The 24,845-nt window shown below is 30.6% G+C and overlaps 1 protein-coding gene across 4 annotated transcripts in view; it reads right to left on the reverse strand.

The window, feature by feature from the left end:
• Positions 1 to 24,845, reverse strand: part of LOC143071630 (cilia- and flagella-associated protein 46-like) — a 79,162-nt gene that overhangs the window by 24,824 nt on the left and 29,493 nt on the right. For 3 of the 4 annotated variants that reach the window (XM_076246046.1, XM_076246044.1, XM_076246043.1), the window contains 27 exons: positions 24,455 to 24,667; positions 23,751 to 23,979; positions 22,882 to 23,142; positions 21,357 to 21,535; positions 20,497 to 20,628; positions 19,500 to 19,671; positions 19,183 to 19,329; positions 17,535 to 17,605; positions 17,232 to 17,307; positions 15,662 to 15,685; positions 14,270 to 14,377; positions 13,673 to 13,832; positions 12,853 to 12,882; positions 11,646 to 11,663; positions 9,824 to 10,021; positions 9,423 to 9,592; positions 8,857 to 9,063; positions 7,998 to 8,066; positions 6,995 to 7,143; positions 6,539 to 6,637; positions 5,824 to 5,983; positions 5,127 to 5,225; positions 3,101 to 3,154; positions 2,534 to 2,641; positions 1,995 to 2,093; positions 1,197 to 1,303; positions 633 to 726 (listed from right to left, as the gene is read on the reverse strand). In XM_076246046.1, the coding sequence (XP_076102161.1) occupies positions 633 to 726; positions 1,197 to 1,303; positions 1,995 to 2,093; positions 2,534 to 2,641; positions 3,101 to 3,154; positions 5,127 to 5,225; positions 5,824 to 5,983; positions 6,539 to 6,637; positions 6,995 to 7,143; positions 7,998 to 8,066; positions 8,857 to 9,063; positions 9,423 to 9,592; positions 9,824 to 10,021; positions 11,646 to 11,663; positions 12,853 to 12,882; positions 13,673 to 13,832; positions 14,270 to 14,377; positions 15,662 to 15,685; positions 17,232 to 17,307; positions 17,535 to 17,605; positions 19,183 to 19,329; positions 19,500 to 19,671; positions 20,497 to 20,628; positions 21,357 to 21,535; positions 22,882 to 23,142; positions 23,751 to 23,979; positions 24,455 to 24,667 (3,433 nt within the window). The remainder of the gene's footprint in view (positions 1 to 632; positions 727 to 1,196; positions 1,304 to 1,994; positions 2,094 to 2,533; positions 2,642 to 3,100; positions 3,155 to 5,126; positions 5,226 to 5,823; positions 5,984 to 6,538; positions 6,638 to 6,994; positions 7,144 to 7,997; positions 8,067 to 8,856; positions 9,064 to 9,422; positions 9,593 to 9,823; positions 10,022 to 11,645; positions 11,664 to 12,852; positions 12,883 to 13,672; positions 13,833 to 14,269; positions 14,378 to 15,661; positions 15,686 to 17,231; positions 17,308 to 17,534; positions 17,606 to 19,182; positions 19,330 to 19,499; positions 19,672 to 20,496; positions 20,629 to 21,356; positions 21,536 to 22,881; positions 23,143 to 23,750; positions 23,980 to 24,454; positions 24,668 to 24,845) is intronic. The other variant, XM_076246045.1, reaches the window with a different exon arrangement.

The raw sequence follows: 24,845 nt of genomic DNA on the forward strand, positions 1-24,845 counted from the left end.
ATTTCTATCAAATAAGTAAATCTTTGATCTTTAAGTCTAATGAAAAATAAATGGAGAATGTGTCTATGGGCCACTGATCACTTGTAAATATGCATGAGTCAACTTCCACACACAGATGCTGAATTCTTGTAGTTTAAAATTGAGAATGGAAATGGGGAATGTGCCTAAGAGACAACAACCCGACCATAGAAAAAACAACAGCAGAAGGTCACCAACAGATCTTCAATGTAGCGAGAAATTTTAGAATGTTTTTGAAGTTATAAGCATTGTGTATAAGTTTCATTATATTCGGTTGAGGCAAACTAAAGTTAGAGAACAGAAAAGACAGATTAAGCCATTTTTTCCAATTGAAAAGGGGCATGACTCATAAACAGTAGAAATGATGTAACCCATTTTAACTTGATGAGTGTTTTGTGGTTATAAGCATTGTTAATAAGTTTTATAAAATTAAGTTGAGGCGAACTTAAGTTAGAGAACTAACAAAAACAATTCAGCAATTTTTATGTATATAATGGGACATAACTCATGATTAGTGAACGTGATGCCACTTAGTTTTAAAGGCAATATCTTATAATATATGAGGTCGTTCAGGTCTTATATGAGTGAAGAATTATAATTGAGGGAAAACCTACCTCACATGCTGTTAATACAGCTTTCATAACTTTCGGATCATTTAAATCTCTTTCTTCATCCTCAAATATTATGTCAGTCTGAATCTCTGCTAGTCTACAAATGAAACAAATTCAATACTTCAAATAAAATCTTATTATATTAATTCATTATTGAAACATTTATCATTATCAATATTCTATTCTTATGCATCTAATCTTTCCTGAAAAACTGCATTAATTTAGAAATTTTTGCAAAAATGAAAAATCACAATTTATATTTTGATAGTATTATTTGTATATATGCAGCAGTTCATGAAATAGTAAATAATTCAACTCGCATTTTTGTTCATAGGTTAACAATGGGGATAATAAATGTGTGCATTAATTGCTGAATTTACAGTATACAATCCAGTACATTTAAAACAGAAAATTTTGAAAGTCAAACAGATATAAAAAAAAGTTCTATCTACATTTGATAACATAACATCCATTTGACATACCAATCTTGACTATAGTTATCTTACATCTAGTCATATTAATTAAATTAATTGCCTTAGAATACTAATTATTTTCTAGAAGACTTACTTTGCCTCCATCATAGCAACTATAAAAGCTGTTACACTATTTCTGTTTGGTCTCTCATCACATATTCTCATAAACTCATTCAAGCCATGAATCAAAACTCCACGAGCCTAAAAATATATTAAAAATGAAAAACTCAATTCTTTGCTATTTTACTTTTTTCTATCAAAATAATCTGCAAATTAAAAGGATTGTTTTCAGTAAAATTAAAATATTTTGGTCATGTTGACTTATTTGTAGATCTTACTTTGCTGAACATTATTGCTGTTTACAGTTTATCTCTATCTATAATAGTATTCAAGATTTGCCAGATTTGCTCTAAATGCTTTGGTTTCAGAGTTATAAGCCAAAATCAACATTTTACTCCTATTTTCTATTTTTAGCCATGGTGGCCATCTTGGTTGGTTGGCCGGGTCACCGGACACATTTTTTAAACTAGATACCCTAGTAATGATTGTGGCCAAGTTTGGCCCAGCAGTTTCAGAGAAGAAGATTTTTGTAAAAGTTAATGACTACTGACGGTAAATGGAAAAAGAAAAGCTCACTTGGCACTTTGGGCCAGGTGAGCTAAAAATGAAATTGTCACAAATGAAAGAATGAAAATTTCAAAATCGGCGCAAATGTCATACGCCCCCATTGAATATTGCATTAGTCATATCAATGCAATATTTTTTTTCAGAACTTTTTAAAAGTTTAAATTGCATTATAAGATAAATCTACAAATATATGGTTCAAACAGATTTCATAACGACAAAGATTTATCACAGTAATGGTGGTTTTCTATTTATAAGGTAAACTTACGATTCTTTTGCAATTTCTGCTTTCATAATCATGTAGAGTAGCATCAACCATCAGCATAGTTGTCTCATACCAAAACATTTCATCTCCATGGTGGATTGCCTGTAGAAATAAAAGCAGACAATGTTCAATATATGGACTTTTTCCCACTGCACATCATAAAGAAATACCAGAAATATTTTCCATCTTGTACTTCGGTATACTTAATCTATTATATTCCTGATAACATAACTTATGTTTAGATTTGATGGCTAAAAATATGCAATCCTTTGCTCATCATGAACCATACATTGTCTCGTTGACCTACTCCCCATTTCCATTCTTAATTTTACCTTACAAAAACAATATACAGTAAATTATTAAAACTATGTTGTTCAGGGCTTTTTCAGATATGGTACCCAGGGAAGGAATTTGAAAATAGGGTATCCATCTATAATATATATATATACTGTTTGTTTTCAGTTCCAATATTTTGTTTTCTGAAATATAACAAATTTTCAGAATAAATGAAAGAAATCTGCTATAAAATTTTATTTACAAACCTGAGCTTGCTGACAGAAATTAAATGCCTGTCCATGCTGAGATTCTGCCAATGAGAGTTTTCCAAGAAAATGTAAGATTCTAGCCTGTAGCACTTTATCTTCAAAGGCCTGTCAAAGTTTAAAAACAAAATAGAATAGCATTATACATAAATAAATTGTATTTTACAAGTGTCTCAGATCATTGGGTAATGAAAGAACCGTTCACCATTATTCTCTTGGTTTTTTTTACTTGTCAACTGAAAATACTTAAAATCACATTTTTTACTGTACACGAGTCTACTGATGTAAATTAAAATTCCTCTTTTAACAATCTTTGTTCCAAGTACTTAAAGGCAAAAAAATAACAATGTTGAAAAACAATAATCATCGGGAAATTGAAAAAAATGTATTTAAAAATATAAAGGACTACAAAGAATTTCATTTTACAGAAAAAAGAATCACTAACTTTTGGGCAGATTTGACTAAATAAGTTTTTGAAAAGAAATAATTAAAATGCTTCAAACACTAAAAAAACATTAAAATGCATAATTTAAAAAAATTAAAATCACAAACTAATACAAAACCTACCAAAGCAGCATTGAAGGCTTCATTAAGATACTCTCTCGCTGCTTGGTAATTACACTGAAAAACAAATAACATTTCCATTATTATGGAAGCCTACATTAAATGCAACAACAAAAAATAACAACATAAAATAAGAATTAAATAGTTCTTGTCTAGGATTATATTATATGTTTTCATTCCTTGTATAATTCCATATTCCTCAGTGTGGGCAATTACATCCTATATTGATCAGAGTCCATAAAAATAAATGTAATTTTTCATTATTTATTCTGAAAAATAATACTTTTAAAATTACTTGATCAAAATTTGATTTGAAAGATTTAAAATGTGTAATTTTGTCTCACCAGCTATGAAAGTAGTAGGAGCCAAACTTAGTCATACTGTTTTCTGCACAAAGTTGCTTCAACAATAATCTAAGTTTAAAATTTGGTCATGCAGGCCAGACACATCTCTGTGTTAACAGTTAATACATGGTCATTTTTTTTTTACCAAATCATAACAATTTATTAGACATTTACTCATTAAAAGATTTCCCTCTTCGCTCAAAAGACAAGGTATGATAAGGCCAATTTTTGGCCCCCCTATTTTCTCATTTTCTAAATTTTGATTTGGAAAGCTACTTATCACGTTAAAATATTCCCCTAGGTTTGAAGTTTGTTTGGATGAACTTCAAAACCATTAATTTAAAAAAAAATGGGTGAGATTAGGGGGTAAAAGGGCATTAAAAACGTCAAAAGAAGGAAAAATAACGATTGTTTGGCCATTGTTTCTTAGAATTTAATAGCATGCGCGTACATGACCCGGAAAAAAATATGACTATTTAGACAGCAAAAACAATTCTAATGACATTGGAATAAAAAAAATCCTGGGTCATGTTGGCGCAGGCACTAAAAAATTATAAAAATTGTTGTAAAATCACCTTTAAAATGAATAATAATCACAAATTTAAAAAATAACAGAACGTTAACCTCCTCACCCAGTTGCGAAAATTAGTGTTTTTTTAAGTTCATTTAAACAAACTTCAAACATTAGGGAATATTTTAACATAATAAGTAGCTTTCCACACAGAATTTGAAAAATGAGAAAATAGAGGGGGGGGGGCAAAAACAGGCCTTATTGTACCTTTTCCTTTCTTATAACAAATTGAAATATTCCTAAAAAAAACAATTATTCTTATAAATAAACTGTTATCACAGAGATATGTCTCGCCTTTTTTTTGTAATATTGATTATGCAAATGTTGAAATCAAAATAGCAATACTTTAACATCTTACACAAGTTATGCAAATATTCAAAGTCAATGAACCATGACTGAGTTACATGGCTAAACAATCTCCATGTAAATGAGATATGCCAATGCTAATACAACTGCATACCAAATATCATTGACTTCCAATAAGTCGTTCCCAAACCTAAATACAAACATTAACTTGTAAACTATGTAAAAGTTTCAAAGTCAATGAACCATGAAGAGGGGGTGGGGCTATATAATCTCCATGGACACAATACTTGCAAATGCCAATAAATTTGCATACCAAATATCATTGACTAAACATTGGTGTTCATCTTAAACTGATCTAATCACAAACTAATACATGTAAAATAAGATAAGTTTCAAAGTCATTAGACTGTGACTGAGGGGCGAGGCCAAATATTCTCCATGGAAATGAGATGTGCCAATGCTTATACAACTGATTACCAATTAACATTGGCCTACAACTAGTGGTTCCCCTTGAACTGACCTAATCATAAACTAATGCATGATAACTTAGAAAAAATTTCAAAGTCAATAGACCATGACTAAGGGAGCAGAGCCAAATTATCTCCATGGAAATGAGATATACCAATGCTTATACAACTGCATACCAAATATCATTGACCTACCACTTGTGGTTCCATATAAACTGACCTAATCACAAACTAATACATGTAACATAAGCAAAAGTTTCAAAGTCAATAGACCATGACAAAAATCTCAATCAAATTGTTTAATGAAAGATTTTTTTCGATTACTAGTATTTTATAATTACCTGTCTGATAAGTAGTTCTGCCGTGTCTGTCCATACCTCTCTGTAAGTAATGATACTCAATACCTTGCCAAGATGGGATTCAATCACTTGGTCTTCAACCTGAAATACATAATGTTTAATACATACATAATATTTCATATAACATTCATCTGAGGTATAAACAGAATGAAAGTGGTAAATCTTTGTCAGGATTTACTTATGGTCTTCCAGATATATCAACTAGGAAACATGGTTTGAATCACTTCACAAGTTATATAAACTTTAACTAACAGAATCTCGGTCCTTCTGGGAGCCCTTTTTCACTATTTAATCCACAAATCTTACAGGCAATACTTAAAACTGAACGTATATAAAAATAAGGAGATGTTGTATGATTGCCAATTAGACAACTATGCACTGAAGTTCAAATGAAGTTGATGTAAGTTATTATAGGCAACTCTACAGCCCTAAACAATGGGAAAAACCCATACAATATAGTTAGCTATCAAAGGTGCCAACATGAAAACTATGAAACAATTCAAATGACCATGGGACAGGCACATAAGGATGTGGCTGTGTTGCACATGTTTGTGAGCACTCAACCCTTACCCTAACATGAAAGTTTGCAACATGATATTGTCTATTTGCAAGTAGTAAGTGTTCTTAGAAAATAAACTGTGGGTCAACCAGGTGTAAAACTGGTAATATTTTGTTTTACCTTACTAACGGCAGCACTTGATGGGGCAGTTCTAGGCTGAGGTGTCTTCTTCTGATTGTGTGCCTCTTCTTTCAATCTAGCTAAAGATTCTTTCACTCTCATTTCCTCCCTTGCTACCTGTATCTGTTTCTCTTTCCATAAAGCTATTTCATCTCTTGATCTATAAATAAACAGTGATATCTCTTGATCTATAAATAAACAGTGATATCTCTTGATCTATAAATAAACAGTGATATCTCTTGATCTATAAATAAACAGTGATATCTATCAATCTATAAATAAACAGTGATATCTATCAATCTATAAATAAACAGTGATATCTATAGATCTATAAATAAACAGTGATATCTCTTGATCTATAAATAAACAGTGATATCTATAGATCTATAAATATACAGTGATATCTATAGATCTATAAATAAACAGTGATATCTATAGATTCTTATCATACTAGTAGCTACTGAAATTGTTATACTAAACTCCTACAACAGCTGTTCCTTTAATAAGTTCTGAATATTTTATGACATTTTTCCAATTTGTGCAAGGGTATCATACAGGTTATAATAATCTTTCATGGAAATCATTTTAAAAAGATTGTTTCTACACTTAATACTTTAGAATGATAAACTTTATCATAAGTCTGAAATCAACCATTATAACTTTATTTGAAATTGTAACTTAATATTTGTTCATACTAATTGTCCAAATAACTTACAGAGCTTGGTCATCTTCATTCAGTAATACAGGTCCTGCTAACTTTTCATGGAAACTATAACCATTCTTAAGATTCAACTCTAAACAGATCTCACTGGCCCTGGAAACAGTAAAAGTCAAATTAATTTAATGAAAAATACTTCACTCTGCTTCATTACTATAAAATAATATTTTGCGAAGGAACATGTCAATGAGAACTTTTTTAGTTATTGGCAATTTGAGATGTCATGTAAACGTGAAAATTTAGACAGATGCAATATACTTATCATTTTTAAATATATTGTGAATAAGCATATAAAATTCTTTATTAAATTAAAAAAAAATATTCCACAAATTCAATATCACATGTATAGCTTGATAACTGAAAAAGAATTGTTCAAACTACATTTGGAACTCTTGATTATTGTATCAATTTGTTTGTAAATGGGTTTTGAATTGCAGGTGATAGTATCCATACCTTGAGTGGACCAACACATAGAGTGGATTATTCTTTAAGAGGTTTCTGGATAGGATATCACATGTGACTAAGATTGGGAAAGTCAGATGGTTGTATCCTATACCTCTTAGTCTCACTAACAACTGGTCAAGGTAGTACATTGTCAACATCTGTAAAGATAAAAGATGAAACATATAGTCTAAATAATGAACAGGATCAAAACTTGTAACAATTCCCTAATATTAGAGGTCATTGGTTTTTCTTGGAAAGATTCAATAAAGATCAGTAATATTTAAACATAAAGTTTTATTATGCCATATTTTGATTGGCTAATACTAGGGTGTTATTTTACTATATCACATGGCTGAGCGGGTGACATTTTTTTTTAATGTCACCCTCTAGTCTAGACCAATCAAAAATCAATAATTTAAAGGACAATGAATTGAATTTACATCAAGTTATTAAAAACAATGCTTAAGTTCTATATTTTGGCTCAGATTCTATTATTTGAATGTCAAAATATAAAAAATAAAACACCTTGCATCACTTTTGTTGTTTTTTCTATACCTGGCCGTAACATAGTTATGTACGTGACATCATAGAAAATACTTAAAAATAAAATTCATCTGTAAAAGGCAATAATGATAGGACATTCAGTATAATAAATTAAATAACACATAGCTGAGAGGGTGATAGAGCAATTGGTAATCCTTGAAAAAGCATTGTCAAACTTGGCTTTGCCACGGTTGACAATGTTTTCTCGGGTAACAATCTGCTCTATCACCCTCTCAGCTACGTGTTATTTATATAATGTTACATTTCATGAAACTGATAACAGCCATCACATTTTCTAAGTCTTCCAAAGAGATATTGAAAAATTGAATATTAAACAATCTTTAACAAAGATTGCCTATATAAAAATCAGAAGATGTGGCACATGTAACCAAAGGATGTAGAAGTTAACATTTATGGTTACCTGTACAGCCTTCAACAATAAGCAAAACGTTTCTGACATTATACTTACAGGTTTGACAATAGTAGTATTATTAATTCCTGAGGTCTTCATCAAATCATGATTAAATGCTTCCATTACCTACAAAAATAACACATTAAATAACTGATCATTTGTTCTTGAAAGAATTTTTCAGAACTATATTGTGTAACTTTATATATGATTTACTACAGTTCCCTTGTTTTAATTGGTTTCAACTAACATGTCATCTTTTGCTTGGATCATATCTTTAAATATGTTTTATGGTAGTATTAATGTTTGTTTTCTTTAGTTGCAGTGAAAACTGGAAAAATGGTAAAACAACTTTAGTTTTGTTCATAATTTATTTTTTATACTCCTGTAAGAGTCGCATATAAATAAATGTCATCAACATGTATAAGGAATTTAAACTTGTGTAAAGGCTAGATATCATCTTGAACTTGCATTCAAGTATTAGATAATATTCAAATATTTATTGTCATATAAACTCTGAACAAGAAGTTTGTGACAAATAATATAAACATACACAAAATACATTTAACAAACAAAACCATGAAAACAAAAAAAGCAAAAAAGCAAAATGATCTATCTATATGATATATAAATATATTTTATAAATAAATCAAGAGTCCCCTGTCCTCAGTTCTAATGCCTGTTTAAAATAGACTCTTTAAATTGGAAACTTTATAAAAAAAATCAGCAATAAACACACTATTCTTTGCAATATAACATGTAATACTACTATTTGGAGACCTCTGTCTGTAAGTAGATGGTTTACAGTCAGAGCCATTGGAAACAACATAAAACAATTGCAGTGCCAGGAAATTTTGGTTTGAACAGTTCACCTTTATTGCCTTATAATGGAGATAACAGTTTTATATTTGTTTATTACCTCTTCTGGTATATCATATATAGACCATTCCTCTACTGTTGATGGTAAAATATCTAGAGGTCCCTTCCTCTTAGGTTTCTCCTTTGGTGGAGCTGCCTCTTTCTCTTTACCTCCTTTCTTGCCTTTAGCTGACATAGCTTTGGGATCCTGGGCAGGAGGATTTTTGGCTATTTCTTTGATCACTGGGCCTGTCTGACTAACCGTAACCTACAGATAATAAAAAGTGATAAAAAAATATTATTGCAAATCCTCTTAGCTCACCAATAAAACTCAGAGAATACAGAACTAGTGTCCTGTTTGGTCTTGTTCTATCTTCTGGTCATTCATGTTTTTGATTGATGTCTGCCAAATTTCAAATAATTTAATAAATGTTTTTTTTATAAATTAGGCCATTAGTTCACATTTTTTATGTTATGAAGTTTTACAGTTGACGATGTGGTGTTGGTTTTTCTCATTGTTAAAGGCTGTATGGTGGCTATAATTGCTAACATCAACCATATTTGAAATCTGAGGGATGTCTCAGTCTCATCAACTTGGCCAGTAAGGTATATACTTGTTAATCTTACCTGTAACAATCTAAGTATGTATGTCTGAGCCATTAGTAGATAATCTTTATAACATGGAGAGTCATGGCCAGCTAACTCGGCTAGTAAGATGTGTGTCCTTATCAAACTATCTATTTGTCTGACATCCTCAAGGTCATTGACGGTCAAAGCTGTGTTAGCTGGTAAAACACCTGAAACATTTTAAACAGATGCATATTTATGTAAAAAAAATCAATCAAAGGTGAAGGCAAATACACAGGCAGTTTTGAAGTTAAATTAAAGACCTTAGTACTCTTTACCGTATTTAGTTGTGTATATTACACAGTTGGGTTAAAGGTAAAAAGTGCGTACTATACACACTAAAAGACGATAATCAACATTGGATATTCATATTTTATTCCCAGTCTCAATTTTATCCTTACCAATGATAGCCTGTTTGGTGACTGGGATAATACCCTCATGATTCAGTTCACTGTCACTATCACTAGTGATACTCCTTGTATCTGAGCCAGTTCCATCTCCTACTTTCTTAACCTCCTCCTGGGTAGGAACTGGGGTGGCAGCACCACGACTCTTGGCAGAACTCCTTCCTTTTGGTTTTCCTTTATCGCCTTTCTTACCTGAAAAATTCAAGTACAATTCTCTTTAATTGTCAGTAATTTGAAAGTCTTTTTTTTTTTATTTCACATCTTACAAAATATATGCAAAATATACACAAGACTTTGAGTCATAATACTTAACAACCTTTCCATGTCTCTTTACGATTTATTAGTTAAATCAGTACCATTTGCTATAGGCTAGCATTACGCTGAATATTGTAAATAATTGATCTCTTATAATAAATGTAAAATATATCTTAAATTTTGTATATCAACACCGATTGTGCACATATATTGAAAAGGCTAAGAATAATCTCATCTCTACCAGCTCCAGCAAAAGCAATGGGATGCTATTTATAGATTGAAAATGTTCTAATTAAATCTATATCATTTTTTTTTTTTTATATAATCCATAGAATCACATGATAATTATATTTAAAAAAAAAAAAAGAAGCAAAATGACAACACCTTTTTGGTTGCTTTTTAACAACCAATTGCCCTTTATACTCTATGAATTCATGAAACTTTATGCTGCAATGAACAAAAAGCTGGCATGCAGTTATTCGAAAATATCACAATATCACAAGAAAGTCAAAAATGAATCCTGATAAATATGCTGCATTTTTAAAGTTCAAACATCAACACAGTCTTGCAACACTTTATAATGAATGGTAAACAACTCTGACATACTGTAGCAATGATCCTTTCTAACTCATCACACATTTTGACATTTGTTTTTAGCATGATTAAAGTATTCAGTTACACAAGACGGAAAACTTCATCTAATATTATGAATTAATGTCTTATTTTGTCTTTAATCCAATATTAATTTATCAAAATATCAAACTTAGATATGATTGAGTAACATGAAAAAAAATGTGAATGATTACATTGTAACACATTATGCATCTTCACTTGAACATAAGGCATTTTTTTTTTAAATAGCCCTAGATTTTGAACAAAGATGATTTTTGTTTGACAAAAACAACTCTACACTCAAGCGACATATAAACAATCATTACCAAATACTACACTCTTTTCTGAAAGATAATATAGAAAACTCTCTTCAGAAAAAATATTACAATTTACATACAAGATTGTCTCAGTTAAAACATATTTTGTTTATGTTGGAATATATTTCTTGAAAATAACTATGAATACACCATAATGCACAAAATTTAACTGTATGTATAAAACACAATATTTCATTATTCAACATATGTCATAATATACCAACACCCAAAAATAGTTCTAGGTAGGGATTTGTGTTTGTGTTTATAAAATACTTTTGAAAGTGCAATACTATATATAATATTTACTGTAGATACGACAAGTGCATGTTTTGATTTAAAATACTCATGGTGCACAAATCCATTAGTTACTGAGGGTTAGGATTGACAGATACAAAGTGAGGTCAATCAATGGACAAAACAATAAAAATACCCAACTCCCCTCTTCTCTAAGCTGAGGCATCAAATATCAAAAAATTATTCGAAAATAAAGCAACATACTTCTTTGACCTTTGACTTTTGTAGAAGCATGATCAAACTTTGAAGTGAAAAGGTTTACATTTTGAGGATATTGTGAGAAGTAGGGTTCAAGTCCATATAATGAATATAAATACTGTATACAACACAATATTCACCTTTCATTTTACCCATTCCTAAAGATATGAAGAAAAAAACAACAGTTCATAAATAAGTTCTTCGGATATGCTATTGCTAAAAGTTATTTTATACCTGAAGTTACTATTTAGGTATATAAATATATAAATTGTCAATGCTTGCATATTGATGCAAGATTTCACTTAATCAAATTAAATGCAAAACCTCATGAACGAGAACTATAATAAAATTTTCAAATCAAGTAAAATCTTCAAATTGTAGCTGAACTGCAAACTGCAAGGATTTCTTCGCAAAATTGCAAATTTTTATTGAAACTCTTAGAAGTTCAAATAAAATCAGCTTGTAAAATCTTGCTTTAAATAGCTAAGAAAAATCACAGAAGGAAGTACAAAACACACACTGATAAGCATTCTTGTTAAAAACTTTAAAAACAAATTAAAGATAAATAAACCTTTCATTTGATTTATTTATTTTTTATAATTGATCAAACTTTGCATGGCATGATAAAAGAAAAGCAAGCAGAAATGTATTTCTTATACATGTACTACAAATAAAAAATATAAATACTGTGGATTCATTTATTTTGTGGGTATTAAATCTAATGCTTTCTTCAAAAATAGGTCAAACTGATCTACTTTTACTGAATGTTGACCTCTTGACTAATATATCAATAATACTGTAAATTTGAAACAAAATAAGTTCAGCATGGAAAGTAGCTATCTTTTTATGGTAAGGGTAGTAATCTATACAACTATAGCTACCTATAAGAGTAAAGACTACTGTATATAGATTTTTATATTTTGGTTAAAAATGTTCGGACAGGCTAAAAGATGTGTCTAGTATAACATGTAAACATGCACTACAAATTCACTGGAAATTACTTTTGTTTCAATAAATATGTGAAAATATAATAATTTCACTGATCTGCTAAATAAATCACCAACTAAAAATAAAAAAAGTAACTTATACCCTCAGATATGTAGTGCCAAATTGTAGGAGAAAAAATATTTGATGGATTGCAAATGTAATCATAGGAATTATTTGTGCATGATGCTATCAACAAAAGAAATGCAACATCTCTGTCTTGCCATCCATTTCATCACAGATAAGATCAAAATTGGAAAAAAAAGTGATGTGGTGTTTCCAGCTAATAAAGTGATTTAAGAAGTATAGAGATCTAGTGGGCAAGTGCAACTACAGTATGTATGTGTGTGCGTGTGTGTATACCTTTTCTCCTGTCTGCACCAGCTGATTTTCCTGTGAGGTAAATATTACATATATAAATGTATATGTCACATAAAGTCATAGTATTAAACATAACAAATGTTAATAAATGTAGTACAAAACTTCTGAAACTGGAAAAAAGTCAGGGTTGCATCTATTTATCAATATTTTAATGGAATACAAGGGAGATTAAAAGCCACATTTTTAATTGCTACCCTGTATTTACTAGAAAAACTGCAGTGAAATTTTCAAAATTCATATATGTCCTCTTGAAATAGAAAATGGAGTTAGTCTTAAAATCGGTTATTATCTTGCAGTGCACTTCTTAAATGCAACCATGAAAATCGAACATTTTCAGAAACTATAACGGAAACCTACTAGCACTATGAAATCATGCTATCTTTTTAATCTTTTTAAAAAAAACATGCACAAAAAGTGGTTATGGAATATTACCATGCAAATATTTCGTTCTGATAGATGGAAACATGCACACACATGACAAAAGGTTGCATTTTTGGCAACATTTATATCTTCCAATCAATTAACAAAATAAAATTGATTTCCATATATTCAACTCAAAAATTAATATACTATGGCTTACACTCAGTTTCAAAATTCAAATACAGATTGCCAAAAAAACATGAAGGCTATAGACAGTAAATCCATTATTTTAATCTCAGAAAATGTGTCTCCCATAAATTTTGGTTTCAAGTAACAACAAGAACTATAATTAAAATTTATGCTTTCCATCTATAACAAAACCCAACAAAAAATACATATAACATTATACTCTAGCAAGAAATATCTATGTAGAGTTTTCTACCTTGTTCTTTCTTTAGATCTGTTTCTGTTTTCATATTAAGAATAACATCAACAGCCCATTCTATTTGATCAATGGCATCCTGTAGTGGGAACTCATTGCTGTACAACCACTGTCCAAACTCTATCAATAAGTCAACCTTCAACCATTCATTACTGGGGCTCTGTAAAAACAAATCAAATATAGAGTACTAGAGGTTGCCTTAAACTTGCAGAAAGGTGATAGTTTTGTTTGCTTCCTGTTGAAGGCCTCACTGTGACATTGAAATGAAGAATTTTTTGAGGTGCATGTAATGATTTTGTTTCATGGTTAAATCAGCAATATTCTTTGTTTTTCTTTTACCGGTATACAAGGTGTCATCAGATGGAGAACTAAGTATTGTGTAAAGTATGCAAAAGAAGGTAAAACTTCTGCTGTCATTACTCTGATATGGAAATGCCAGATTCTCACTCTCAAACAAATTTAAAAAAATCATAAAACATCATTTTGCCAGAAACAAAATTTAGGAGGAGTGGGAGATGGTAAAAATTACTTAGTAAAATTTGATTTAAAAATTGATTAAATGCACAAAATAACCTTACTACTTCAGCTTTAACTTACATTGAGAGCTTCAATGGCAGCTTGGTATGATATAAGTTGTTCCAATGTTTCTTTAGAACTCAATGCCACTCTTCTCCACATGTGTGCCACATAATCTTCACTTTCATCCTATAAAAACAACAAGCATTTAGGTTTTGTTCTGTGGAATATTATAAGTATAAATCAACATACATCTGATTATATATATTATTATATAAAGCTGTGCAGTAAAAAAAAAATATTTACTATTATCAATCTAACATTCTAATCAAAGTTGATTTATTGATCAGAGAAGTTTGTCAGATATCAAAGTTATTTTTTCTAGAGAAATATGATTATTATGAAGCTGATGAAAACTCCTCACTGCCTTTCAAAATTGACATTTATAGCAGCTTTAACCAATTTTGTATTCTTCATTGTTTATCAACAAAAAAGATTCAAAAAGTAAAGTTACTGAAATCAGTTTAAAAGCAATCTGTATTGCTATATATCACAACATTTTGATATTTATAAGAAATATACATACTTCTTTCGTCCTATTTTCCAGTAATTCATGATTTTTGATTTATCAATTATATAAGTAATAACTTTTATCAGTTTTTCATCATAATTATCTTTTTATTGTTTTGTTTCTTTTCATTTCATTTCTTAATTTCAATGCTTTTAATTGCTTGTGCTGATTCATTTTCTGCACTTTACAAACCCTACTAAGCCTTGTTCACTCTCTAAGAGGAATGGAATCACATTCAAGACAATTACAGACAACATAAGCTACATGATGTGTAATAATTCATTCTGCTAATTTGTGTCACTGCACACATTTTATATCTATACTAAAACAATTTGATGACTATACATTCTAATCAATGTCATGCAGATGTTTGGGTAATAAAACACATTACCTGGTCCTATCAGCGTGAAATAGAAAATAACAAACTTACACCTGGGTAACAGTCAAATCTGCTGATAGTCTGATACTGGGATACATATGTACATGGAAATTCACACCAATTATGATTTGTTTCTTTATTTTGAAAGTTTTGGAATCATTCAATTTTTATTTTGGAATTTGATACATATAAAAGTTTGTTTGATATCTGTATGAATTTTCTGCAATTCACAGAACCTTTCAGTGTTCAAAAGTTATTGGATTCCAGTAAAATGTTGAGGAACAGCAAGTTTGACTGTAATAAGCTTTCACATGTGTCAACTACACACAAATTCTGTTTCACTCTTGAAAAGTTTTTTTTCACAGAAATAAAATATTTTAATGATTTTATTTAAAAAATTCATATTTGAAAGTGATATATTTTTCAAATTTTTATCACAAGATATATGTAATCTATCCAGCAATGAAACAAAATTCTGTGTGTAGATTTTCTACCTTTTTTATCTAAATTACAATTATCAAACCTTATTGACATGTTTCAATCCATCCTTTATAAAAATTAAACAAAATAACATGTTTTATAAAGTAGGAATTTATTTCCCAGGTAGTTCATCAAATTCCCGTCATGATTGCAAAAATATTTGCAGCTTGCCTTGCACTTTAAGTTAACCGTTGGTAGATTAACTTTGGTATATTCATGCACATTTTTACATATTTTATTTTTCGAAAGTGCACAAAGGACTAATATACTATAAAACATTCAGAATTTAGAAAAACCTATATAACCAAATTTTTCTATGAAGATAATTATGGTATTTCAAAGTGATTTTTTTTTAGTAGAACGGAAAAATTTCGAGTGGAGATCATAAACAACCTTATTTCTATTTCAGATCTGAAATGCCTGATAAATCCCTTTCACACTAAACAGCAAACTGTATAACAATTTATTAAAATAAACTATACAACAATAAATACATGCCAAATTTTAAAAAAAATAATTTCTAAATGAATATTTGAGAACAAAATGACTTAACTATGTAACTGTTACAGAAATAAATAAAAGGAACCCAGAAAGGCATAAATTCTATTAGATAGATGTAAAATATTCTTAAAGCATCTGCTAATGTGAGAAATAATCCCTTAAACAGACTCATATAAAATTTATGCCTGAAAACAACTTTAACTGAAAAATAATATGTTGAAAATTATGTTGTCTCACTTTTGTTCCATGAAGCTAAATATGAATAAATAAAATATCTATGGTAATACTACTGATAGAATTAAATTATAAAAGCCATTGTTATGTCAAAGAAAAACTAGATGTAAATCTGATAATATAATGTCATCAATTTCTTCTAATGTGTCTGTTCTGATTATACAGTTCTAAATATTACCCATTAGCTTAATAAAGCAATCAAGTACTTGCACAATCTATGCATTGAAATTGGACGTTTTTATGGAATAAGTAAAAATAGTAGAATGTGTATTATGCATGATATAAATGTAGTTGAGGATGAATTTCATTTTATTTTACAATGTACAAATTATAGTGATATACGTAAGAAGTTTATCAAGAAATATTATTCGACTAGACCGTCAACTTACAAATTAGTACAATTACTTTCTGTTGAAAACACTAAGGAACTCTGTAATTTAGGAAAGTACTTACTCTATGCATTTAAGTGCAGGAATAATATTTAAGACACATGTATATTATATGTAGTCTGAAACTCACAAACTGTATAATATGTGACTGATATTTCTCACGTGTATTATTTATGTGTTTGTTAATGCTATACAACTTGTAAATTGTAAATTTATGCATATTATACTGATAAACTGTATTGTTTAAAGTCAATAATAATATTTTGTCATACCAAATGCTTAAAAAATACATTGACAGAACAAGCTAGTTATGTTGAAAATACAAACAAGAAGAAATGTATCATACATAAAGTTGAAGAAAATAGTCAAACCATGCTTTGTTTAAAATCACAATCACATCTCAAACAGCAAACTTTCAGAATCCTGTATTCTTTACCTAATCAGCCTTAATTCTAAAACATATCTGTTTATAATATTAATAAAAAATACCTTGAATTTCTGGATATCCATATTAACACTTCTTCCCAGTTTGGCTTTAGTCATTACTCTGTGTTTGAATATCAACCTAGAAAAAAAAAATTGTATCTATAAACAAAACAAAAACTACAGCAATAGAAACCTTAATTTTGTCCTCTATATAGTCTTGTCAAGATTCTCAGTAGTAATATACTCATCTGAACTCTCTCTCTACAGTACTTACAATCTATGTTTAGTCCTTGGCATGTCATTAATGGCCTGGTCCATAGTTCTCAATAGAAATATAATCATTTACTCTCTCTCTACAGTACTTACAATCTATGTTTAGTCCTTGGCATGTCATTAATGGCCTGGTCCATAGTTCTCAATCCCTCCTCCCATTGTTTCTGCAATGAAAATATATAGTATACGTTATTTTTAACCAGTTCATCTTTTTTTTTTTCAATATTGCATTAAAAGATTGATAAAATGACATGTATTTTTGCTCATTTTTTGTACTTTGGTCATTATAGATAGTTGCCTCATTGGCAATAATACCATATCTTCATATTTTCATACAGAACACCCTACAATTAGTTACATCAGTCTTTAAGAAAAAAAGAAAAGTCCAAAGACCTGTATCAATGTAAATTGAAGTCGTAATCATCTGCAGAAATTACTATAGATTGCTCATTGTTAAAGGCCAAACAGTTCCTTTTTATTGTTCACATTTATTTTCACCTGGTCTTTAATAAAAAGAAGTCTCATTGGCATACTATCACTCTTTATTTTTATATAGCAGCATCAACTCTTTTCTAACCAATCACTGGGTCGTTACAGACCAGAAAGACTTACCTTATTATCAAATAACTAAAAAAGAAACCATATATTAAGGGCATACGATACAGTTACAGGGGAGGTAACGATGTTGCTAACGTAAATTGTTATTTTCACAACGTCAAACTATGACTTATCGAGAAAAGATTCAGTTTTCGACTGATTTTTTTCATTCAAACGTATTTAACTTGAAAACGAGTTCATGGACCCCTCTTTTTTATAATCCATTAGGTTTGATTACGCGAGAAGATGATATGTGCCAATTTTCATGAAGAAGTAAATAGCGCAATTTTTTTTAATTTGATAAATATACAGCAAAAAAAGATGTTTTTTTCTACATTCATGAACATTTGATAAATATGAGTTATTTCTAAATAAAAATTGTAGAAATTTTTAGGATAATTATAAAATACAGAAATTACAAATAATTTAACAAAAAACAATTTGTGTTTATCTTTTAAACAAAAAAGTTATGTCTTTCTTTGGAAAGAGAAAATATGGCCACAAATCCGAATTTTGAGCAAATATACAAAATTTCAACCTAATTTTACTCAAAAAGTAGCACATGAAGGTATATTTTTTATTATATATTTGATTTAATCAGGTAAAAATAGTCTATATGGAAATTTTTTATCAAAATGTAAATACGGGATCAAAACTTAATCGTATGCCCTTAAGATCGAAATCATTTTTAAGACTAACTATAAAGACCCTTTGGACTACTTATCAGCATTATCTACGGAGACCAATAGGACTTACCTTGTCAGCAAATGACTGGAATAGCACACCATACATTGATGCCCTGAGAGTTAGATCATCTTCAGGACTAACTATAAAGACCCTTTACTCTTTGGACTACTTATCAGTATTATCTACGGAGACCAATAAGACTTACCTTGTCAGCAAATGACTGGAATAGAACCCCATACATTGATGCCCTGAGAGTTAGATCATCTTCAGGACTACCAATAGGATTTACCTTGTCAGCAAATGACTGGAATAGAACCCCATACATTGATGCCCTGAGAGTTAGATCATCTTCAGGACTACCAATAGGACTTACCTTGTCAGTAAATGACTGGAATAGAACCCCATACATTGATGCCCTGAGAGTTGGATCATCTTCAGGACTACCAATAGGACTTACCTTGTCAGCAAATGACTGGAATAGAACCCCATACATTGATGCCCTGAGAGTTAGATCATCTTCAGGACTACCAATAGTAGATTTCTGTGGTACAGCTACTTCTTTTGTTGTTTCCTCATTCTCTTCTCCCTCTCCCTCTTGCTTTTCCTAAAAAAAAAAAAACAACATTTCCATCATTAATCAAAATTTAAAGTCAATTCAGAAATTATTAGGTTTTTATTAATGTGAATAAAGACTCTGTGAATCTCGCAATAATAAGAACACCTTTTTATAACTAAATCAAATATCTGTATGTAAGAAGACAACTATTAAATTACCTCTTTCTTTTTGATTTTCTCAGCAGTGGCTGTTATACATTGCAAGATCATTTTAATGGGTTCTCTCAGTAGTTCTCTCTCAATAGGCTGACTGACCAGTGGTACACATGCATTCCAATAATGTCGGGCTGCTGTCATCACCATTTCATAATTATCTGCATTCCTGGCATATCTATAAAATAAACAAACAGTTGTCAAATCTCTATGTATAAGCAATGGCATAATCTGACTGTCTAATGGTACATAAATACAATATTACATCAAATACCACTTTTGATTGGATGGAAATTCCAAAGTTTGTGTAGGTAGGAAGGAATCATTGTGAACAGTATTGCACAATCATTAATATTTTTCTAGGATAATAAAAAAACACTGTTATTCATAAAATGCATGTCTGCTGTCCTTGTACTACCTTCTGTATCAACATTTCAACTTATAAATATATATTTAACCAATATTAAATCTCTATACAAGCAAACTGACCAGTGGTCATCATTTTAAAAATATGACAGATCAAAACAAGACAAGCATTCAACTAATATTTGACCAATCTCATTACAATCTTATTCATATTTGATTCCTTGTATAATAGTTAATTTATTCACATCATTTACATTATAATTCTTTTTTTTTTTTTATTTTGATCAATTACAAATGATGTTTACATGTTTTAAAAGCATATAAAATTTAAATCTAATCCATCATGTTGTATATAACGGTTACAAAGGAAGCCCTGTGAAATAGAGTCCTAAAACATTTTCTTTAAAAAAAAATGGATGCAAGGACTGTTTCTAACCAATCAGTAAGAAAAGTAAGAATGATCTAATTATAAATTCCTAATTAATACAATCTGAACCTTTATCAATATGGAGATCATCACATTATATCGAATTATAATATAACTTTTGTTGCATGCAGGACAATAAAAAAATGACATTTTGCACTTTCTTTTTCGGTCAGCCTTTGCCGAACATCAGATGTTATATAGAACTTATACCTGGCACTGTTAAGGAATGCTTCCATTGCCTCTCTTCTGATAGCATTCTTGCCAGCCATATTGTCCATCAAACTCTGTCCCAGAATTCCACTGGCATAGGATAACATTTCCTGTTCTACCAAATATCTGTGACTGTGTCATATATGAAATAAAATTAATAAATTATATTTTGAATAATTTGCATGAAAAAAACACCATAAGTTTACCTCGCAAATAAGCTTCATGAAAAGTGCGAAACATGATTGTTAAGTATATTGAAAAATTACTGACAGCAGATGTGAGATGAAATTTGTGGATAACTTTAACTTCCTCTTTTGAACTGTAATCCCATTTTTCCCCTATGATTTGATTTTCACCCTTTTTAAGCAACGTTTGGATCTATTAGGTAGAGGCCAGTTTTTATTGGTGGAGAAAGCAGGAGTGCCTGAAGAAAACCACAAACCTTTGATAGGAAAAGTGACAATCCTAGTCAATAAAGATTGGAGTCAAGTGCACCAGCACGAGCAGAGTATGAACTCACAACCTTAGTGTTGACTGGCTAGTGATAACAGTAGTATCTTAGACCACTCAATCAGCCATGGAGGCCCCCTTATGAAGTTCTTAGCAAGATGATATAGGAGTCATTGCAAAAGATCATATGTCTCTACTGTTTATGACATTGTGGTATGAGATCTAGAGCTGGACATACTACATAGGCTATTGTTAAAAACTGTAGGTTGACCTTTAGATATCTGTTTGTTCCTTTATGTCATTTAGTTGTTGTCTCATTGATCATTGTTGATGTGCACCACAAATTCTCTTTATTCATATCTCAACTGTAATCTGAACAAGTTATTGCATAAAAGTCAAATACAACTTACGCTTCAATTTTTTTGCCTTTAGACTGGGTCCCTGTCACAGCAAATCTCAGGGCATTTTTACTGCATCTCATAACAAGGGTGTGGTTCTTCTGTAGATATGATAGGTAGGTCAACCTTGCCCATAACTGCAGTTCTACAAACTTGTCTGCCCATTTACATTCTTCTATCATGGAGGCTATCTGAAATAGGCAACAAAAGCAATTTAAACTTAATACTGACAATGTATTAAGGTTAACCTTGATTATAGCTGAAAATTGACAACAGATAAAAATTTTGCAAGGATTTATAGTGGACACAGATGGATTCATGACAAAATTGTGTTTTGGTGTTGGTGATGTGTTTGTAGATCTTACTTTATTGAACAGTCTTGCTGCTTATAATTATCTCTATCTATTATGAAATTGGCCCAGAAGTGACAGTAGAAAATATTTTGTAAAAATTTACAAAAATTTACAAAATTGTTAAAAATTGTTAAAAATTGACTATAAAGGACAATCACTCATTAAGGGGCCAATTAACAACTTTGGTCAAGTTGACTAATTTAATTTGTAGCTCTTACTTTGCTGTACATTATTGCTGTTTACAGTTTATCTCTATCTATGATAATAGCCAAGATAATAACCAAAAGCTGCCAAATTTTCTTAAAATTACCAATTCAGGGCCACAGCCCAACAACAATAGGACCGATTTGTCTGTAATCTAAGGGTAGATAGATCTTGACCTAATGAACAATTTATCCAGAGCAGATTTTCTCTAAATGCTTTGGTTTCAGAGATATGAGCCAAAAACTGCATTTTACCCTATGTACTACTTTTAGCCATGTCGGCCATCTTGGTTCACGGTTGGGGTCATCGGACACATTTTTTAAACTAGATACCCCAATGATGATTGTGAACAAGTTTGGTTAAATTTTTCTTAGTAGCTTCAGAGTAGAAGATTTCTGTAAAAGATTACAAATATTTAGAAAAAAATTGTTAAAAATTGTTTATAAAGGGCAATCACTCCTTAAGGGGTCAACTGACCATTTTGGTCATGATGACCTATTTGTAGATCTTACTTTGCTGAACATTATTGGTGTTTACAGTCTATTTATATCTATAATAATATTCAAGATAATAACCAAAAAACGGCAAAATTTCCTTAAAATTACCAATTTAGGGGCAGCAACCCAACAACAGGTTGTCCTATTCATCTGAAAATTTCAGGGCAGGTATCTTGACCTGATAAACAAATTTACCCCATATCAGATTTGCTCCAAATGCTTTGGTTTCAGAGATATAAGCCAAAATCTAAATTTTACCCCTATGTTCTATTTTTAGCCATAGTGGCCATCTTGGTTGGTTGGCCGGGTCACCAGACACATTTTTTAAACTATATACCCAAATGATGATTGTGGCCAAGTTTGGTTTAATTTGGTCAAGTAGTTTCAGAGGAGAAGATTTTTGTAAAAGTTAACGACGACAGACGGGTGAGCTAATAAGGGAGTAAAGGGGAATTCTTTATACCAAGAATGTAGAACTAGTACCTCAGCTACTGGTGGTGTGTCTTTAAACTCCAGTATACCATTCCTACTGAGATGTAACATTTCTACAGCTACGATAGCCCTAGTCATCTGTCTCTGACCTTCAGTGTATGGTTCATCGTCAGCACCAAATGTTTTAGCTATTTGTTGCTGTGCCATCTGTTTGGCAGCCACCCACGTCTGTAGTAATGCTAATCTGTTAGCCATTGGTATTACATGTAAAGGATTGTTCCCATTGGTCACTTCTATTGCATATTCACAAACCTAAAATTATAACCATTATTTTATGTATTGAAATTTTCAACTAAATTTAGTATTGTCTTTCAATTTTTAACTAGCTTTTGACATCTATCATTAACTTGTTACCATATAAACGAAATAATTCTTTAACATTTCAAACAGAAGCAAAGAACAATGAAAAATTATAAGTGTTCTATTAAATCATGTTTTGTCAATTGCTTGTAGAGATTTGTGTCAAGAATATGATAAAGATCTATAAAATAGTCCATATAAAATCTTACGAACATGATAAAGATCCATTTAAAAAAAATACAGTAAATATGTATATATATCAGGTTTTCTACAAATTGATATCCTAAAATATCAGCCGCGAGCAACAATGTGAACCTCGTTCGTACACTACATAATGTGTTAAAATTGAAAAAATAGGATAACCGGTTTATCGTTCTATTAGTGGTCTTTCCCCCCTCCATAAGACAGTTTTAAGCTTGACAAAAGCAAGCATGATAATGTCTCCTCCCACATAGTGATGTTGCTGATAATGCATGCTATTGTCTCAAAGCTGTGATACGAGTATTACAGAGCAACTGAGCAAAGTGATATAGACTGAGGGAAGGACAATAAATGACTACCTCTATAGCTTTCTTAAGATCAGGTAGAGCATCAGGACTTATGGAGATCTGTGTTGTGGAGGTTGGTTTATTTTTAGCATCTTTTGGTGCTTTGCTTCCTTTCTTACTAGCTGGGGACTGTGATGGTGTTGGGCTTGGAAGTTCTGGCTCCTTATTTCCATCTGGAATCCAGGGCTTCATTAAAGCAAAGGCCAATGCACCACATACATTCACCAACATAACTGTTTCTCTGAAATCATAAAGGTACTTGCTTATCAAAACATGACAATAGAAATTGAAAATAAATCAAAATTCAAATATGATGCATTTTAAGCTAATAAGTAGATACAAGCAATAAATATAAGCTCTTATTCAATGTTACAACCTCTGGTCTTTTTTTTATTTTCCCTATACCCCTTTTTAAAATAACCACATCTTCTTATATCTCTTAAAATATAAAGGATGTTTTCCATATTTTTTATGGTATTTTCTGGCAGCTAAATATCATGTAATGTAGTTAAACCTTCTTTGTAGAGTAAACAAACAATGATTATAACAGACCACATTCTTACTCAAAATGGAGAAATGTGTAATAAAGGGGGATTTGCTAGATTTGACTCGACTCATCAAACTTTTCAGACATATTTTTTAATTTGAAAATGGAAAACGGAAGACTCTGCAAGATATAGTAGAGCAGACAGCTATGAGCTAGAAAATACATTTACCCAGCATGGCCAACTTTCTTTAAGCCATCAAAACATGCCATTAGAGGGTCCATGATTTCCCTATGTCTATTCTGTGTCAGTACATGGTTATTGTAGTTCCAAATGTAGGCAGAGGCACAACAGACAAGCCATGGCTCCTCTAGTTCTACACCAAGGTCAAGGCCTCTCAAGAAACTCTTAGTCCCATCTTGTGATAAAGATTTAATCCAATCACTGAAAACATAAGAATTGACAATGATTATTGTGAGTCTTTTTATTCCACTTTTACATACTATTTTTGGGTACTGTTAATGGAAATAAATAGGTGACACTTGAACAGAGAATTTGCAACATTTCAACTAATTAGTTCATACAACAATCATTTTTTTTTGGTCATGTCAGACATTTTCTA

The sequence above is a fragment of the Mytilus galloprovincialis genome, chromosome 4 (assembly GCF_965363235.1).
Source record: "Mytilus galloprovincialis chromosome 4, xbMytGall1.hap1.1, whole genome shotgun sequence".
NCBI lineage: Eukaryota > Metazoa > Mollusca > Bivalvia > Mytilida > Mytilidae > Mytilus > Mytilus galloprovincialis.